The sequence below is a fragment of the Trichechus manatus genome, unplaced genomic scaffold (genome assembly GCF_000243295.1).
Source record: "Trichechus manatus latirostris isolate Lorelei unplaced genomic scaffold, TriManLat1.0 scaffold00028, whole genome shotgun sequence".
NCBI lineage: Eukaryota > Metazoa > Chordata > Mammalia > Sirenia > Trichechidae > Trichechus > Trichechus manatus.
In genome coordinates this window covers 4,685,142-4,700,966 of record NW_004443964.1, presented here as the reverse complement: position 1 = coordinate 4,700,966, position 15,825 = coordinate 4,685,142, and the positions used below count along the sequence as shown (strand labels likewise).

General features: G+C 53.7%; 1 protein-coding gene and 1 long non-coding RNA gene across 2 annotated transcripts in view; one reads left to right on the top strand and one right to left on the bottom strand.

Annotated features, from left to right (window-relative positions):
- Positions 1-9,050, top strand: part of LOC101349944 (septin-9) — a 598,619-nt gene extending 589,569 nt beyond the window's left edge. The window contains exons 17-20 of the mRNA XM_023729214.1: positions 4,940-5,134; positions 5,959-6,029; positions 7,065-7,204; positions 8,015-9,050. Coding sequence (XP_023584982.1) covers positions 4,940-5,134; positions 5,959-6,029; positions 7,065-7,204; positions 8,015-8,375 — 767 coding nt within the window. The 3' untranslated portion in view covers positions 8,376-9,050. The remainder of the gene's footprint in view (positions 1-4,939; positions 5,135-5,958; positions 6,030-7,064; positions 7,205-8,014) is intronic.
- Positions 9,051-14,214: 5,164 nt separating this feature from the next.
- Positions 14,215-15,825, bottom strand: part of LOC111820160 (uncharacterized) — a 4,538-nt gene continuing 2,927 nt past the window's right edge. The window contains exons 3-4 of the long non-coding RNA XR_002823697.1: positions 15,052-15,119; positions 14,215-14,404 (exon numbers count right to left, since the gene is read on the bottom strand). This is a non-coding gene — a long non-coding RNA (uncharacterized LOC111820160). The remainder of the gene's footprint in view (positions 14,405-15,051; positions 15,120-15,825) is intronic.

The window sequence follows — 15,825 nt, the reverse complement described above, 5'->3', positions numbered from 1 at the left end:
GGTGGTGCTGAGTCAGAGCAGGGACAGAGGGGGCTATTCTGAGGGTTGTGGGTGGTGCTGAGTCAGCAGGGACAGAGGAGGCTGCTGTGAGGGTTGTGGGCAGTGTGGTGAGGTGGTGCTGAGTCAGAGCAGGGACAGAGGAGGCTGTTCTGAGGGTTGTGGGTGGTGCTGAGTCAGCAGGGACAGAGGAGGCTGCTGTGAGGGTTGTGGGCGGTGTGGTGAGGTGGTGCTGTTCAAGAAGGAAGGATGGAGGTTCCGTGGTGTAGAGTAGACCTTCCTGACTGGTACGCACGTTCAGACATCCTGAACGGCTGTACTGTCCCTTCAGCCATTGTGTGGCACCTGGGACATGGTAGACAGCCTCTGCCAGTTACCCTCGTGTGCCCTGATGTGGTGGAAGTGGCCTGGAGAAATCCGTGCATTGTGAGGGCAGAGCTCAGCAGCCGTTTCCCGGTCTCGTAGAGTGCATGGTGAATGGGATGGACTTAAAGGCAGAAGGGAATTTCACCATTAGAGATACACTGGCCTTTGAGATAAGACAAGAAAAATGGCATCTCCACTGCTGAAATTAAAGAAATAAGACGGCCTTCTCTCTGGGTGACCCTGACCTCTGCACTCATGTTCTAAGCTTGCTGGGGACCTCATATTTAGGGTTATGGGAATATCATAGGTCTTGGGCAGGTCTCCAGGCCCCGCTGTCACCCAGGGCCAGCCCAGGTGTCCCTCCTGGCTCTGTTTAGGGTGCGTGTTAGGGTGTGTTGTTTGAGAGCAAGGTGAGTGTAATGAGCGCGTTTCTATCTAGAAGTGGTTAAAGGCACACCACCACCGCGCAGGAAGAGTGGACGATCAGACCTTCCGCACGGCCCCACCGCAGGGAGGGGCCTCAGAACTTCTCCTGGCTGTCCTGGCTGCAGTGTCAGCCACTGACGGCTTTGGAGTGTTGAGTGGCCAGTGAGATCCAGGTAGGGAGAGGGAAAACATACCATAGGAGAAAAACAGTGAGAGGGAGTCATAAATCTGTTGATAGTGGCTGAGTCATTTTACATCTTTTCATAGTGGAATTCCCCAGTTTTATCTTACTGTGAGTATTGGGCGTGGGTTTTTTCTATTTGCGTTTTTTATTCTTATTTCCATTGGCATTAAGTTCTGACCTGATATTAAAAATTTACATTAGCCAGTAATTGTTTTGATGTTATTCACAGTTCTAACCCTCACGAAGTGAAACTTAACCAGACAGTGACTACACTCTTGCTATTTGACAACATGTTTACACCAGCACTCCATCCACCAGAGAATTTAACTAACTTTATGGAATAAATTCCACTATTAGAGCTAATACTTGCAAAGCCAGAACACTGTTAAAATCTGAGTACCTTGTTATTAATTATAAAAGAATACCACTTCAGGTTAAATAATCTATAGTCTTGGGATCTCAGATTGATTACATTTTGCCAGTATATGAACAGATCCCTGGTGGCACAGTGGTTAAGCGTTTGGCTGCTAGCCAAATGGTCGGCAGTTTGAATCCACCAGCTGCTCCTTGGAAACCCTGTGGGGCAGTTCTGCTGTGTCCTGTAGGGTCGCTATGAGTCAGCAGTGGGTTTGGTTTGGTTTAGAGCTGCAGTACACAGGCCCTGGTGGTGCAGTGATTAAGTGCTCAGCCACTAACTGAAAGGTCAGTGATTCAAACCCGCCAGCCACTTCCCAGGAGAAAGACATGGCAGTCTGCTTCGGTCAAGATGACAGCCTGGAAGGCCCATGGGGCAGCTCTCCTCTGTCCTGTAGGGTCGCCGGGTTCCGCTGGTTTAGTCCACGCAAGAAAGGGGGGCGGTAAACTCAGGCTGTCAGCAGAGCCAGCGCGTTCCTTTTCATCAAATCGAAGGGCTGCAGATTGCGAGTAAAGTTTAATTTTCATCATCTCTGGAGGCCTCCTCCTAAAGCAGCTGCTATGGCAGGACAGCTGCGCACAGCTGTGCAGGTTGAGCACTGCACCATTGAGGAGGTGCGTGTGCCTTGTCTTCTGTGTGAAGGATGCCAGGCGGGCCCTGCAGCAGGGTGCCGCATCCTTTGGGAGCCCCTGATTCTTCTGTGGTAGTGAGGGATACAGCCAGATGCCATCCTTCCGTCCTGCCCCAACCAGAGGAGCTCTGTTTCCATCCGCCTTTCTCCCGACTCCGCTCCATCCTGGTTCTCTTCCCCAGCTGCGCCTTTCCTCAGAGAGTTGTGAAGGCGGGACCTGAAAACTCAGCAAGCAGCAGCCTGGGCGGAGCTTCCCCAGGTCAGGGAACATCCACATGCCCCTCCCCAGCACAGGGAACCCACGTTCCTAGGACAGACTTTGTCTTCGATACCCCTGTATTGCAACAGAAATGTGAACGGGAGGTTGTGAGATGCCTGAGACGTGGGAACATTTCACTTCGTGAAAAGTGCTGGTATTTTTATGGCATAATTGATAATAAGAGGCTTGGAGTTTCATTTTGCTTTCTTTTTTAATTTTGTGGATATTGTTTGAGGGGTGAAAATACGAAGCACACCCTGTGTTTTTATTTTGATCTCACTTGGGAAGGGAAATCAGTGTGATTCTCTGAAGCCCTGACGTTATGTGTTGACAATTCCGATGATCATCCTCGTGTCCTGTGACTCGAGCGCCGCCTCAGAGAAGCTAGCGCAGCACCCCGGCCTCTGCCTCCTGGCCCTCGGGAACGAGAGGCCTGGCGGGGGCTCTGGACCATGTCACACTTTCATTTCCAGCCATTATCCAAAACGGCAGCTCAGGAGGAGATGTGCTTGCGGGTTCCAAAATCCTCGCGGCCCGGAGTTAGGGTTGCTGCCCAGTCAGCCGCTGCCGTCTTTGTGCCTGTTTGGTTCTGCAGGGCCCTCCCCGCCGTCAGCCCAGAACACCGCGCTGCCTTCCTCCAGTGCCTGGCCGCTCAGTGCCTCCGGCTACAGGAGCTCTTGCAGCAGCATTGCATCCGCACCTAGCGTTGCGGGTATGCACGGGCCTCCCACCTTGCAGGGAGCATTTTCTTTCTTTCCCCAGCTGGACATTGACAGGCCCTAGTTTTCCTTGCTGGTTTGTGTACCCGCTCAGCGAGTGGGAGGTCGTGTGCAGAGGAGGATGGGCAGGGACTTTGCCCTGATGGCCATGGGCCATCACATCTAGAAGGGGAGCAACAGTGTCTCCTCTGGAGGGTCGCCGTGGACGGGACACGTCTGTAAAATGCCCAGCGCAGGCCGGGACACGGAGCTACTGGCTAAATGCCCGGGTCCTCACCTCTCCTCCCTCCCCCAGGGCTGCACAGCAGGGAGCAGGCAGGCTGTACCTGGGTTTCCCATCAGGGATGGAGGAAACCATCACTAACTCCCCGCACCCGGTGTGGCTGCTGCCCGTGACCCTGATGTGTGTCACCTGATTGTCCCCCGTCACTGCACACCATGCAGGTCTCCCGTGCAGGAAGTTTCTCAGGCTCAGGGCAGCACTGAGAGTTGTCCTGAAAGCTTAGAGGAGCTCGAGCTGACGTTTGAAGCCAAGGGTACAAAGAGACGTGAGCATGCACACATACCACGTGGAGCGGGTTTGTGCAGAGATAGATGCAGAGCTTATCCAGGGAGAGCTGACTGTTCACAGGCTTCTTCAGATGTTTTCTGTATTCCACCTGACTTCATTTACACCCGCGGGATGATGCTGGAGGAATTCTTTTGAGATCAGTATCTGGGGGAAAGTAGTTTAGCATCTCATTTAAAAAAAAAAAAAAAAAAAGCTTTTAGATAATTTTTATTCCTTCTAGCATTTAAAAAGGGGATGTTTTTAGACCTTTAATAGTTCTCTGAGCTTTCAGCTAAAGAGAAGGGGCAATAAAATCATCTTCCCAGTATCTAAGGTGACTTCTCGTGGCATTTTCTGTTTTTCTAATCAGTGCCTGTTCATTATGAAATCACAGTTGATTCCAATAGCCGTTCCACCTCTGTGGGCAAGGGCCGGAGGCTGCCCCAGGGGTGCGTGTAGGATACCATCCATGTTGGCCTGGTCACTGCAGGGCACAGGGACCCCTGTACAACCAGCATCCCTGCCCTCGCCTGCCCTGGGCCGCCGAGGCGGGCGATGGAGGGCTCTGTGGGCTCTGCGTGGCCTGCTCCAGACCTGGCTGTGTGCGGCGCTGCCTCTGCCGCTGGTGACTGGGTGTGCTCGCTCCCGCACAGCCTGAACTGTGCCGAGACACTGAGCCGTGGCCTCGGGCCCCGGCCACAGCGTGCAGACACTTGGAGCTGCAGCTCAGGGAAAGGCAGTAGGCGGGCAGGACGTCCCTTTGCAAAGGCCGAGACTTGCAGGAGTAGCAGAGAAAGGAGCTGTGCGTTGTGTCTTCTCCGTGATTAATTGTGTTAAATTACAGGGTGTGTAGAGTCTACAGAATATGAAGAAAAGTTAGCTTTAATGTTGAACCGTGAAATTCTTTTTTCTTGGTGGCAGATTTGTGTCTGGTACATTTAGCAGAGGAGCCCTGGTGGCACAGTGGTTAAAGCGCTTGGCTGCTAATCGAGAGGTTGGCGGTTGGAACCCACCTAGCAGCTCCGCAGGGGGAAGATGTGGCGATCTGCTCCTGTAAAGATTACAGCTTAGGAAGCCCTACGGAACGGCTCTACTCTGTGCCGTGGGGTTGCCATGAGTCGGGATGGGCTTGACAGCACGCAACAACAGCGACACTTTGCAAATCGATGAAGAACTGAAAACACTGACGGAATCTGTGCCAGACGCCTCAGACACGCCTCTGAGCGTTTGCACCTGTTCTCACCTCCGGGGGCTTTGCTTGGTGCCTCTGGTCTCACTGAGCCACCTGCTGGTGTCAGAGGACACTGTTTCTCCCCCTGTGGGCCTGTGACTCAGCCAGGCCTGCTCTCCTGTGCCTCAAGAAGTGTGTGCCCCCTTTCTGTGCCTTTCCAGGTAAGCTGTCAGACATCAAGTCCACGTGGTCCGCCGGCCCAGCCTCCCACACCCAAGCCTCCCTGTCTCACGAACTGTGGAAGGTGCCCAGAAACACTACTGCGCCCACACGGCCGCCTCCAGGCTTAGCCAACCCCAAGCCTTCCTCCACCTGGGGAGCCAGCCCCCTCGGCTGGACCAGCTCCTACTCCTCGGGTACGCACTGCTCTGGAGGGGGCGCAGGGGCTTATCTGTCCTAGGGAATGACCTTACCACTGTGTCCCTTCAGCTGTCCTGAGAGGGGTCAGCAGCCACCCTAGATGGTCAGGGCCTTGGCTAGGCCAGGAGGTCCAACTGCCCCTTGCCCCCGTCATGCCAGTGGCACTCGGGGCCCTTGGAGAGCCCCTCCATCGGCCTCCAGGTGTCCCACCCCGCCAGCCCACTCCAGCCCCCAGTGATCCACACAAGCGTCCTGCTTCTGTGTTTTATATTTGCTTCTCCCTGAGATTTCATTTGAACATAGGCCTTTCCAGAAAGAACAAGGAAAGCCCAGTTTAAAAGCCATGACTATCGTGCTATTATATCCGTGTGGGCCCCGTTGGGTGCCCAGCGAGGCTCTAAGGGATGAAGGCCGTGTACTAGTAACTTAAGAAAGTGGAGATTTAAGTTTCTGCAGGTAATTTGAAAATAATTGTTTAAATGTTTTAGTGGCAGCAGCGTATGTGGTGTTTTTGTTTATTTTCTAACGAGTAGAGTTTTCCAGCATTGATTCTAACTGGGGGCCTGGGCCAGGCAGGGGTGGAGGCCAGGGTTCCCGCGCCCGTCCCGTCCCCGTCTTCACACAGGTCTCCGTGGCGGGAGGGGTCTGCAGGGACTGAGATCTGAGTTCAGAGTTCAGAGGCTGAACAGTGCTGTCTTAGGCCAGGCAGGGCTAGTCTGTCACCGTAACTGTGAGGTCAGATGAGGAACCTGGATGAGGACACGCTGGCTGTCTGACCCACGGCCTCTACGCTGAGCGCTCTCCTGGCCTTGCCACGCAGGTTCCGCTTGGAGTACTGACACCTCAGGAAGGACCAGCAGCTGGCTCGTTCTTCGAAACCTCACGCCCCAGGTGAGCGCGCCCAGTACGCCACCACGAAGCACCCCCCTGTGCACACACACGCATGCGCACACAGACCACTCCTCAGTGCAGACCAGGCCATCAGGGCAGTGCCAACCCGGCACCAGGCTCCAGAGCTTCCTGGGCAAGTGTGGGGCGGTGAGCTGCTGTGGCCAGGGTCTGCTGGGGAATGTGTGACTGTACCCATTCCAGCGTGACTTGGTTATGCAGACTGTGTGGTCCCAGTGACCCTGCCCACTCCATGTGACCCACCCACCTGCTCATCTCCAGGAGTCAGGTCAGGAGCCACGAAGCCACCTGGCCCTGGCACCTTTGTAAGCCGAAGGCTCTATGTGATGTCATCTGACAAGAGGATGACATCTGTCGGATGACATCACACCCCATCGTGGGACGGTTTTACTTCCTCTGGTTAGCCAACTCGTCAGATAGATGGAAAGATCCAAGATGTAAAAATCATATGGCAGCCATGTAGAAATTTTTGAAATGGTGTATCTTTGGCTATGTATATTTTCACCCAAAAAAAAAGAAGAGATCCTCCAAGGTCAAGAAGGGAGAGTGTTGACATGTCGTGGGGTTGTTAACCAATGTCATAAAACAATGTGTGTACTGACTGTTTAATGAGAAACTATTTGTTCTGTAAACCTTCATCTAAAGTACAATTTAAAAAAAAAGAAGCCACATGGTAGCAAATTGATAGAGACAAAGTAGGTCAGAGGTTACCAGGGGCGGGGGGGCGCGGAACGGGGAGTTAGACTGCGTGAGGGTGCTGGGTTCCTGTTTGGAAGTTCTGGAAGTAGATTGTGGTGAGGATTGTACGACGTGCAACATATTTAATGCCACTGAATTGTACACTTAGAAACGGTTAGAGTGGCAGATTCTACATGTAGATATTAATCCCAGAATAGAACAAGCCACCTGGCACAGAGGCGAAGGCCTCTTCAGGAAAGGCGTTTCGCCAGTCTTAGTGAGGAATGCGGTGAGCGCGATGGTGGGCGGCGAGTGACACCGTCTCTCTTCCCCGTTCAGATCGACGGCTCCACGCTGCGGACGCTGTGCCTGCAGCACGGCCCCCTCATCACATTCCACCTGAACCTGACACAGGGGAACGCCGTGGTCCGCTACAGCTCCAAGGAGGAGGCCGCCAAGGCCCAGAAGTCCCTACATATGTGCGTCCCTCCCGCCCCCTGGCCCACGGCACGGCCTGGCTCAGGCTGGGGTCTCGGGTGCTGGCTCTGTTAGGTTGTGTGCCACTACGCCCTCCACCAGGGCAATGCTTCCCCAGGAAAGTAAACATAGACCCCACTGCTAGAGAGGAAGCACCCTGCCCTCAGCAACACCCCAAAAGTGATGTGTTCCCACTACTGGGCAGAGCGGTCGCCCTGCAGCCAGCGCCTGTCCCGTAGTTCAAGAACACATTTGATGCGGTGTGTGAGGAGACAGCTCCACAGCATCACTGGAGATGTGGGAGTTAGCTCTGAGGAGGGAATTAGTTATTTCTAGTTTTCCAGATGGAGTCCCTGGGTGATACAGTTAATGCGCGCAGCTGCTCAACCAAAGATTTCAGGTCCACCCAGAGGTGCCTCAGAAGAAAGGCCTGGCAATCTGCCTCTGAAAAACCAGCCATTGAAAACCCTGTGGAGCACAGTTCTGCTCTCACACACATGGGGTTGCTGTGAGTTAGTGTTGATGACTGGACGGCACCTGGTTTATTTTTCACGGTAGCCAGAACCTAGGACGTGGATCACGGATCCTAAATGGTCCCCGCCCGGGTGTAAGCGTAAGTGCCAAAGTAGATGAAGTGAGAGGGGATGCATGACCCGGGCTGAGGAGGAGCAGGGGTAGAAAGGAAACCTCAGGCTTTCTGGGTAACCAGGCCGGGAGGCCTTGAGCAGCCCCTTCTGCACCAGGCAAGGAGCATGCGGCACTGCCTCTGCAGAACGCAAGCCCTCCACTCATCAGCTTTGTCTCTGCTCTAGGTGTGTGCTGGGGAACACCACCATCCTGGCCGAGTTCGCTGGCGAGGAAGAAGTGAACCGCTTCTTAGCGCAGGGCCAAGCACTGCCCCCCACCTCCAGCTGGCAGTCCAGCTCGGGGACCAGCCAGACGCGGCTGGGCGCCTCGGGCAGTGCTCACGGCCTGGTGCGCAGCGACGCCGGCCACTGGAGCACCCCATGCCTGGGCGGCAAAGGGAGCAGCGACCTGCTGTGGGGCGGGGTGCCCCAGTACTCGAGCAGCCTGTGGGGCCCCCCAAGCGCCGACGACGGCAGGGTGATTGGCAGCCCCACCCCACTCAACACCCTGCTTCCTGGCGACCTCCTCAGCGGGGAGTCCATCTAGGCCCTCGAGCCGGAGCCATAATCATCAGCACTCTGAAGAGGACGCACGGCCCTTTCCAGTCCCAGCGTCGCCCAGGACCCACTTGACCCAAGCCGCCCGGAAGCCCTTCGAGTACCTCCACTCAGTCCCCAGGCCGGACCTTTGCCGCAGCCCCTGCGAACTGTTCCCGAGACAGTGCCGGCTGCATTGGTCAGTGTCGCGTGCTAACGACAGGAGTCTTTTCCTAGCCTTTTCGTTTGCGTTGTCCTGCGTCTGTGTGGCGTGTCGTCATTTTGGTTGTGTATGTACAAAGCTGCTTAGGGTAGTTGTATCATGAAGGGCACTTTTCAGATTGTGGGCTGGAAAGGGTTATTTTATCAAGTGGGGGGGAGACGGGAAAGCCTATTTAAGATGAGCCTGTGACGATTATGCACATTACCAGAGGCGGCCCAGTAATCAGGGGTGGAGTCGGTGTTGATCGCTGGTACCGAGGGCAGCGCGGCCGCGGCCCGGCCACAGTGGACCGGTGGACGGACGGACGGACGGACGGACGGACAGAGACAGGCGGAGCGGTCCGCGATCTGTTCTCTATCCCCATGGATCCGCCTATGCACATTACCCTTGTTTCATTACTTTTTCATGTCTTTTTTTTTTAAATCCCAAAAAAAATATTTTTTAAAATTAAAAAAAAAAAAAGAGAGACATATCAAACATGCAAATACTTGAATCCAGCAGGCCAATAAGGAAATGTGAACACTTTCTAATTCTACACTTCCAGGTCAACATCAGTACACAGAAACAGGCTCTAGGAAACATTTCTGAGTTCATAGCCTACGTGCATGTGTGTGTGTGCACCTGTGTGAGTGTGTGTGCGCGTGCATGCGCGTCGGTGCGTGCACTTTCTGTGTCTGTGTGTTTGGAAGTGTGTGAGGGATCTAACTGTGGGTTTTCCCTATTATTCAGTATATGCTTTTTTTTTTTGGCGCATTGGTCAACTGTTTAATTGTTGTTATTAGCTTCTAACTTTGCACTGAGTGTCCCGGCCCTTCCTGCAGCTGATCCTATCCATCCAGAAGGCGGCATAGGACAGGGCCGGCGACAATTCACGTGTAAATGTTTACTCAAGGACTGTGTTACTGCGTTTAAAAATTACAGTGTATATCTCTGGAGAAATAATATGTATACCTACCTTTAGCAGCTTTTTATTGTGGACTAATGCAAGAAAATTATTACCAGAGTATTGCACCATTTTTCCATTTGGAATATAAAGTTAAAGAGAAAAAAGAAAAAAAAAAACTGTTGTTGAACTGTGGCCATAGATACTTGTAAAGTGAGTGGTTCCCGCCGAAGGAACGGGACAAGCACTTGGACGTGGGTTGTGACTGCATGTGGAAAAGCAAGATGTTACCGCTCCCACCAGTTTACAGACATTTTTTTTGCAATCCAACTTTAAAATTAAAAAATAAAAAAAATTAAAAAGGAATTAAAAAAAAAAAAAAGAAAAAAGACTCGCGTCGTAAAGAAACCTATTTTCGAATGAGATGCGCTCCTTCAGAGCTCTGGGGTGACCGTGTCGTTGTGACCCCTCCCCGCCGTCGCTGTGGACTCCACTCACGTGTTTCCTCCCTCTGTCAGGGTGACGAGGCGTCATGGTCACTGTCTTGCACACGCTGGACGCGCTCTCAGGAAAGCCAGGGTTCCCGAGGGGCAGCTCCACACCATTTTATGTATTTTTAAACCCAACTCCTAGCACTGAAGATGTTACTAAAAAAAAAAAAAGAAAAAAAAAAAGAAGGAAAAGAAAAATACCTAATCTCTAATGTGTAGCAGTTACATATTTACCAAATGATGGACTCAAAAGAAATAGATGTTTGAAGAGTGCTTTATATATTAAAAATTGCTTTATGTTTTAAAAATGATCAATGTTTTGATTGTTTTGAAAGGAAGAAAGACAATGAAATAACATACCCTGGAGTATGTTTTAAAATATATATATATACACGAACATTGTGCTCCCTGCCTGCTTGATCAGGAGACTTGTGCTTTACGTTTTTTTTTAATTAGCTTTTTAATGGTTTTATCAAAACAAAAAATTTTAAAAAAAAAAGAGGGTCGTGCGAGACTGCAGATGGACGGAAGCTGGTTTCATAGAGGATCATGAACTATGCACAAACTGGGTTCAAGGTGTTTTTTCTCGAGTTTTAGTAGTGTATTTAGCTCAATAAACCTTCCTCAGAGTAATTGCATCTCATTGCCATTACATGCATCCTATATATTTGATGTCTACACACCTGCATATGTACATCAAATATATGTGCATGGGTGTGCGTGCGTGTGCGTGCGTGTGTGCGCATTTGCCTGCCTGTGTCTGTGCGTGTGTGCATGCGTGTTTGGGTGTGTGTGTGCAGCCAGACAAATAGCTTCCCATGCTGCCATTTAGCATAGAGTTGTAGAAAAACTCCTGATGTTTTAAAATTGAGGATGGACGGATAAAGACTGTCTGTTTTTGTTTTTTGTTGGGATTTTTTTTTGTTGTATTTTTTGGGTTTTTTTGGCCTTTTGTTTTGAATTCAAGATGTCTGTAACTCTGAGATTAAAAAACAAGTTTGTGGCTTTTAATGTTTTCCTCCTAGAATGTGATTGTTGAAGAACCTGCACCGAAAGTACAACGCTTTGTTGAATCTTAATAAATTGCGATTTTTTTCTTGGCTGTTCAAATAAATGTTTTGTTTTGGTTTTTGTTTTTTTTCAAAGACAGCTGTCGGTTTTCACTTTGTATGCTAAATTGGGAGAAAGTGTCCTGTCCTTTATAACAAATTCTCTTTTTTATGTTTTTTCTTTTTAGAGTTCACATGTATAATTGTCTTTAAACTTGGAATTTCAGTCATGTGACTTGTAATTTTATCACGTTTTGTGGTTTTGCCGTTAACATGTAAGTCTTGTTAATAATCCCTGAGAGACAGGACACAGGATACGAGCTCGCACCGCCTGTCCCCGCCGGAACCTCGCATCTGGTGACCAAGATGGTCTCGTCTTGGATGGCAGTGGGGCTCGGCCAGGATCACAGCCGGGGACCACAGGTCACCCACCGTGGCCCAGTGTGGGCATCAGGCACATTCGGAGAGACGAGGTGGTGCCCGTGTTTCCTGGACACCGTGGCTCGTTTTGTACAGTGGCCGCAGCTCGCTCTTGCACAGCATTCGTGCCCTGATGCAGGACGCTGCACGGAGCAGCAACATTCTCGCTCAACCTCAGGGTGGTTGGAAGTCGGTACAGTCGGGTGTGTTTCTGCAGGCCCGCCCCAGGACATCTGCATCACGGTGGAAAGGTGGTCTCCTGAGGATGAGCCAGGCCGCCTTCTGCAGCCCACTGTTTGGGGACTTGCAGAATGGGCGCCTTGTCCTATGTCAGCCCCCTCAGGCAGGGTCAGAAGAGAGACCTTCCTTCTGTGGGTCGCTTCCACGTGACCCTGAGGAGGTCGGACTGACCTGCAGGTAGAGAAGAGAGGCACCGAATGGGCCATATCAGGAAAAGAAGCCAAAGACCAGCAGGAAGGATGAAACCCAGAAATTGGACAGTCAAAAAGCACATGAAATTCTAACCAGTGTGAACCTGGAGGCAGCAACTCTCAGCTCCACTTCAGACCTTCAGTGAGTGTATGTCCAGAGTCAGTGCCTGCCCCAGGGAGGGCAAGTCCACGGGTGCGGCGGGCTTCACGGAGGAAGCAGCATTGCCCTGGGCCTCGAGGCCATGGGATGGGAACAGAGACCACAAGGAACACCTCGCATGTACGGGCGAGTGTGTGGGAAGGGCGGGGTCTCGGCGTCAGGAACCCAATCCCTTGCTGTAGAGTGCAGTTCTGGAAGCAATGGGGACAGGCAGGTTTTTTGGTTAAGAAAACGATAGGTTTAGAACTGCAGTTTTGTTTTGTTTTGTTTTGTTTTAATTGTTCTGGCAACACCATGAAGAATTGTAAAGAAAGAAGGTAGGGTTTCTCAGTGGCTAGTAGCAGGCTGCGTAGAGCAAAGGGCTGTTTGAACAGTGGAGGAGAGGCTGGAAAAAGGTGTCAGGACAAGCAGGGACATCAGAGTCTGAGGCGGGAAGGAGCCGAGCACGTGTTCAGCGGCAAGAGGGAAAATGGCGACGGTGGGGCATTTCTGAGGAGGCTGCAGGAACAGGGTGTTTGGGACAGATCAAGAAAAACCCACACAGGAATCATGACGGAGATGGCAGCTAACGCACCAGCTTTGCCTGTCCGTGTTCTTGGCAGAATGCTCTGGACCCTTGCAATGGGATGAGGCGCATGCCCGCCTCAAGTCGGGCCCCCAGCCGCCATGGAAACCGGAAGCTCACCTCCTGATGGCGCCCAGTGGACAGCACTGCCTCAGGCTCATGCGATGGCATTTACGTTGTCAGATCCAGGTAGTGCCCATGGCACACCCCAACCAGAATCCGGGGGCCCTGGGGGAGGATGGGGAGGGGAAGGGCTGGGGCCCGGAGAGGTCGTGGGACATGGCCAAGGATTTACAGCTAGTGAGGCCCATGGCCCGGCCTGCGCTCTGCACCCCCACTGGCTCCGCCACAGAAGAAGCGCTTCACAGTGTCCGGGGGGGTTGGCCTCAGTCACCCAGGAATTCTACAGAAATTCGTGGGCAATTTCCACACTTCTCCGTCTTCAGGAGCTCAACTCCGCCCCACGGTTGTTAGGAGCCCGGGGGAGTGGTCGACAAATCCTAGCTCTGATGATAATGGGAAGTCTTCCACCCCCAGAAGAGCAACCAGGTGTTCAGAGGAAGCGTGCAGGTGGGTGTGGTCTGGTGACTGTGCCCCGTCGGTCACACGCCTTCTGGACTGCCTACTGCACCCAGCACCCCCACCAACCCCAGAAATGAGCCAGGAGCTGCTGCCCAGACCAGCACCAGCACTGCCAGGAGTCCCCAGCTGCCACCTGGCCTGGCCACGCCAGCCCTGACCAGAAAGTTCAGTCTGTCAGGGACGTGGGGCTTACACCAGGTGAGTGCCGATGGCACACCAGCCAGTGGTCTCCACGTGGCATCGTCCCCTGGAACGTGCTGGGGGCACTGCTAACGGCCCACGTGCCGTCTCTACTCGGGGTGGCCTGCACAGGCGGGCTGCCTACTCCCTCTGTGGCTTTGCTGGCCCCCAGCGCTGAGCCCACCCTGGGCAGCCTGGACTCATGGCCTCCCACAGGCTCCTAAACTCAGCCTGGTCGAAGCTGGGACTGCCCCCAGCCACGGACAGCCAGGCTCCCTCCTGCGAGTTCTACCCATCCTGCCCAGCACCTCACACCCTGGGGCGCCAGCCACCCTGCCCAGAAGGCTCTCCCCAAAGCTGGCTCACTCACCACTGAGACACCCCATCTGCAGGCACCCCCGTAATCGCTAACACATCGCTTGCCCATGGCTTTCTGGCACTGGACCCACCTGTCATCATTCCCTCTTGTCTGCTGCTCTCCGACGCACAGGTCCACTCCTGGGCCGGCGCCTCTGACCCTCCTTCCTCTGGCACCAGGTGCCCCATCAAGAGTCCCGTCCCTGCCACCTGGGGCCTGGCCAGCAGAGGGCGCCCTCAGCCAGAGCTCCTCCAGACTCGAGCGACAGCGGGTGTCTCAGTGGGCAAGTGGTGAGGCTACAGGGCTGGCAGGGGAAGTGGCGTCCTGAAGAGCCGGAGGGGCAGGCCGAGGAGGTGGCGTGCGAAGGACTCGACCTCAGCCTGCAAGTCATCCACCTGGGGCAGCGGGAAGCTGGGTACACGTGGGGCCATCGTACCTGCATGTACCTGACAGGCCCAGGTCATGAGCACAGACTCCCCATAGACAGACCCAGTTTGCAAAACCCGTTTAATGAGAATAAATAGAGTTCCAGCGGGACGGGGGTCGGTGTGGGAGTCCAGGCTGCAGCTTGTGAGGGGCCAGCACGGTCTCGGACGGCATCTGCGCTTGACAGCGACATGGGGCGGGGGTGGGGCAGCAGTGGCCACAGATGTCTTCCTACAGGGTCTCCTGTGCGTCCCGGATCTGGGCAGGAGCGCTGGCAGAAAGGCACATAAGCGAGGGGCCGTGTGGCTCAGGGAGCGTCGCCCTCCCTCCAGCCTGCTAGGAAAGAGCCCTCGGGGCTCAGAGGTCCTGGCCAAACCCCCCAGCCTGGCTTTGGAGAGACTGAAACTTGGGCCTCTCTCCTACAGAAAAGTGAGAGGTGGGCTGGGCGGCGGCCAGGGCAGCCTACAGCAAGGCCAGGGAGCAGAGACGCCAGGTACCAAGGGCCACAGGCCACCAGGCTTCACCCCCAATGTATCTGTTCCCGCGGGGGTCTTGAACCACATGAAGCTGCCATGTCAAAAGCAGTCAAACAGCAACAATTTCACGTGGCCCAACCAGTGGTGGCAGGCAAGTGGCGTAGGTGTCATTTGGTGCAAGCTCTGGGCCTGGGGGGCTGTCTGCTCCCCACCCTGGGCTGAAAGAAGGCAGGGGGCGTACGTCTGACCTCAGGATACTGGGCCCAGCTCAGGGCCCCACAACCCACGATTGCTTAGCAAGTGACTGCGTGAGGAGATGCGTGACGTTAAAACTCCCAGATGCTTCCAGATGCAGGCCATGAGCGGCTTCAGGCTGCCCCCCAGCCCATCTCTCCTCCCCACTCACAGACAGGGTGGCCTCGTCCCCTCCAGGGCCCCTCACCTGCTCCTCTCCTTCTTCTCGTAGATGGAGTGAAGCTTGTTGATTAAAAAGATTTTGTCCTCTCCCTCCTAGAATATCAGAACATGAAAGGTGTAAGAACATACCTTGTCCGTCTGTCCACGCCCAGTCCCAGGCTACAACTGGGGTAGCTTACAAGGTAGGTTCCACACCATAAGCAGCAAAAATTAAAAGAGGGAATGAAAGAAGCACCAAAACAAGGACAAGGAAGAGGAGAGCCAGAAAGCTGCCATGTTATGTAGCTCTGAGCTTCCTAGCGGTCAAGGTGAGAAAGAAAAGGTGATCAGCCACACGAGAGGGTGTGGGCCCCGAGCCAGTCTGCCTAGATTTACAACTGGCCCAGCCGCTCACTAACCAAGTTACCTCCTCTCTGCTTTCACTGTCAGTGCCTGTAAAGGGGCACAGACATATCTGCGTCATGGGGCTCTTGGATGACCATGTGGACAGCAAGTACAGCAGGCAGCACAGGCCCTGGTGCGCAGTGGACACCAAATGGGCATCAGCAATTGTCAGTACTTGGGTCAGACCCAACTGTCACGGGAAACCTTCACAGCTAAATAAGACTCGTTCTAGGCACTGGTGCCCTGGCTCGGCCCCAGAGTCACCCTTAGACAGGCTAGAGGCAGCACCTTGTGTCCCTGGCAGAGCCCTCCCCGGTGCTTGCTCCACAGAACTGTAGACAGACCGGGGGGCGGGGGGTGGGGGCACCGACCCAGGGCAGGGTGGGTGGTGGCGGGGCACCGACCCAGGGCCGGG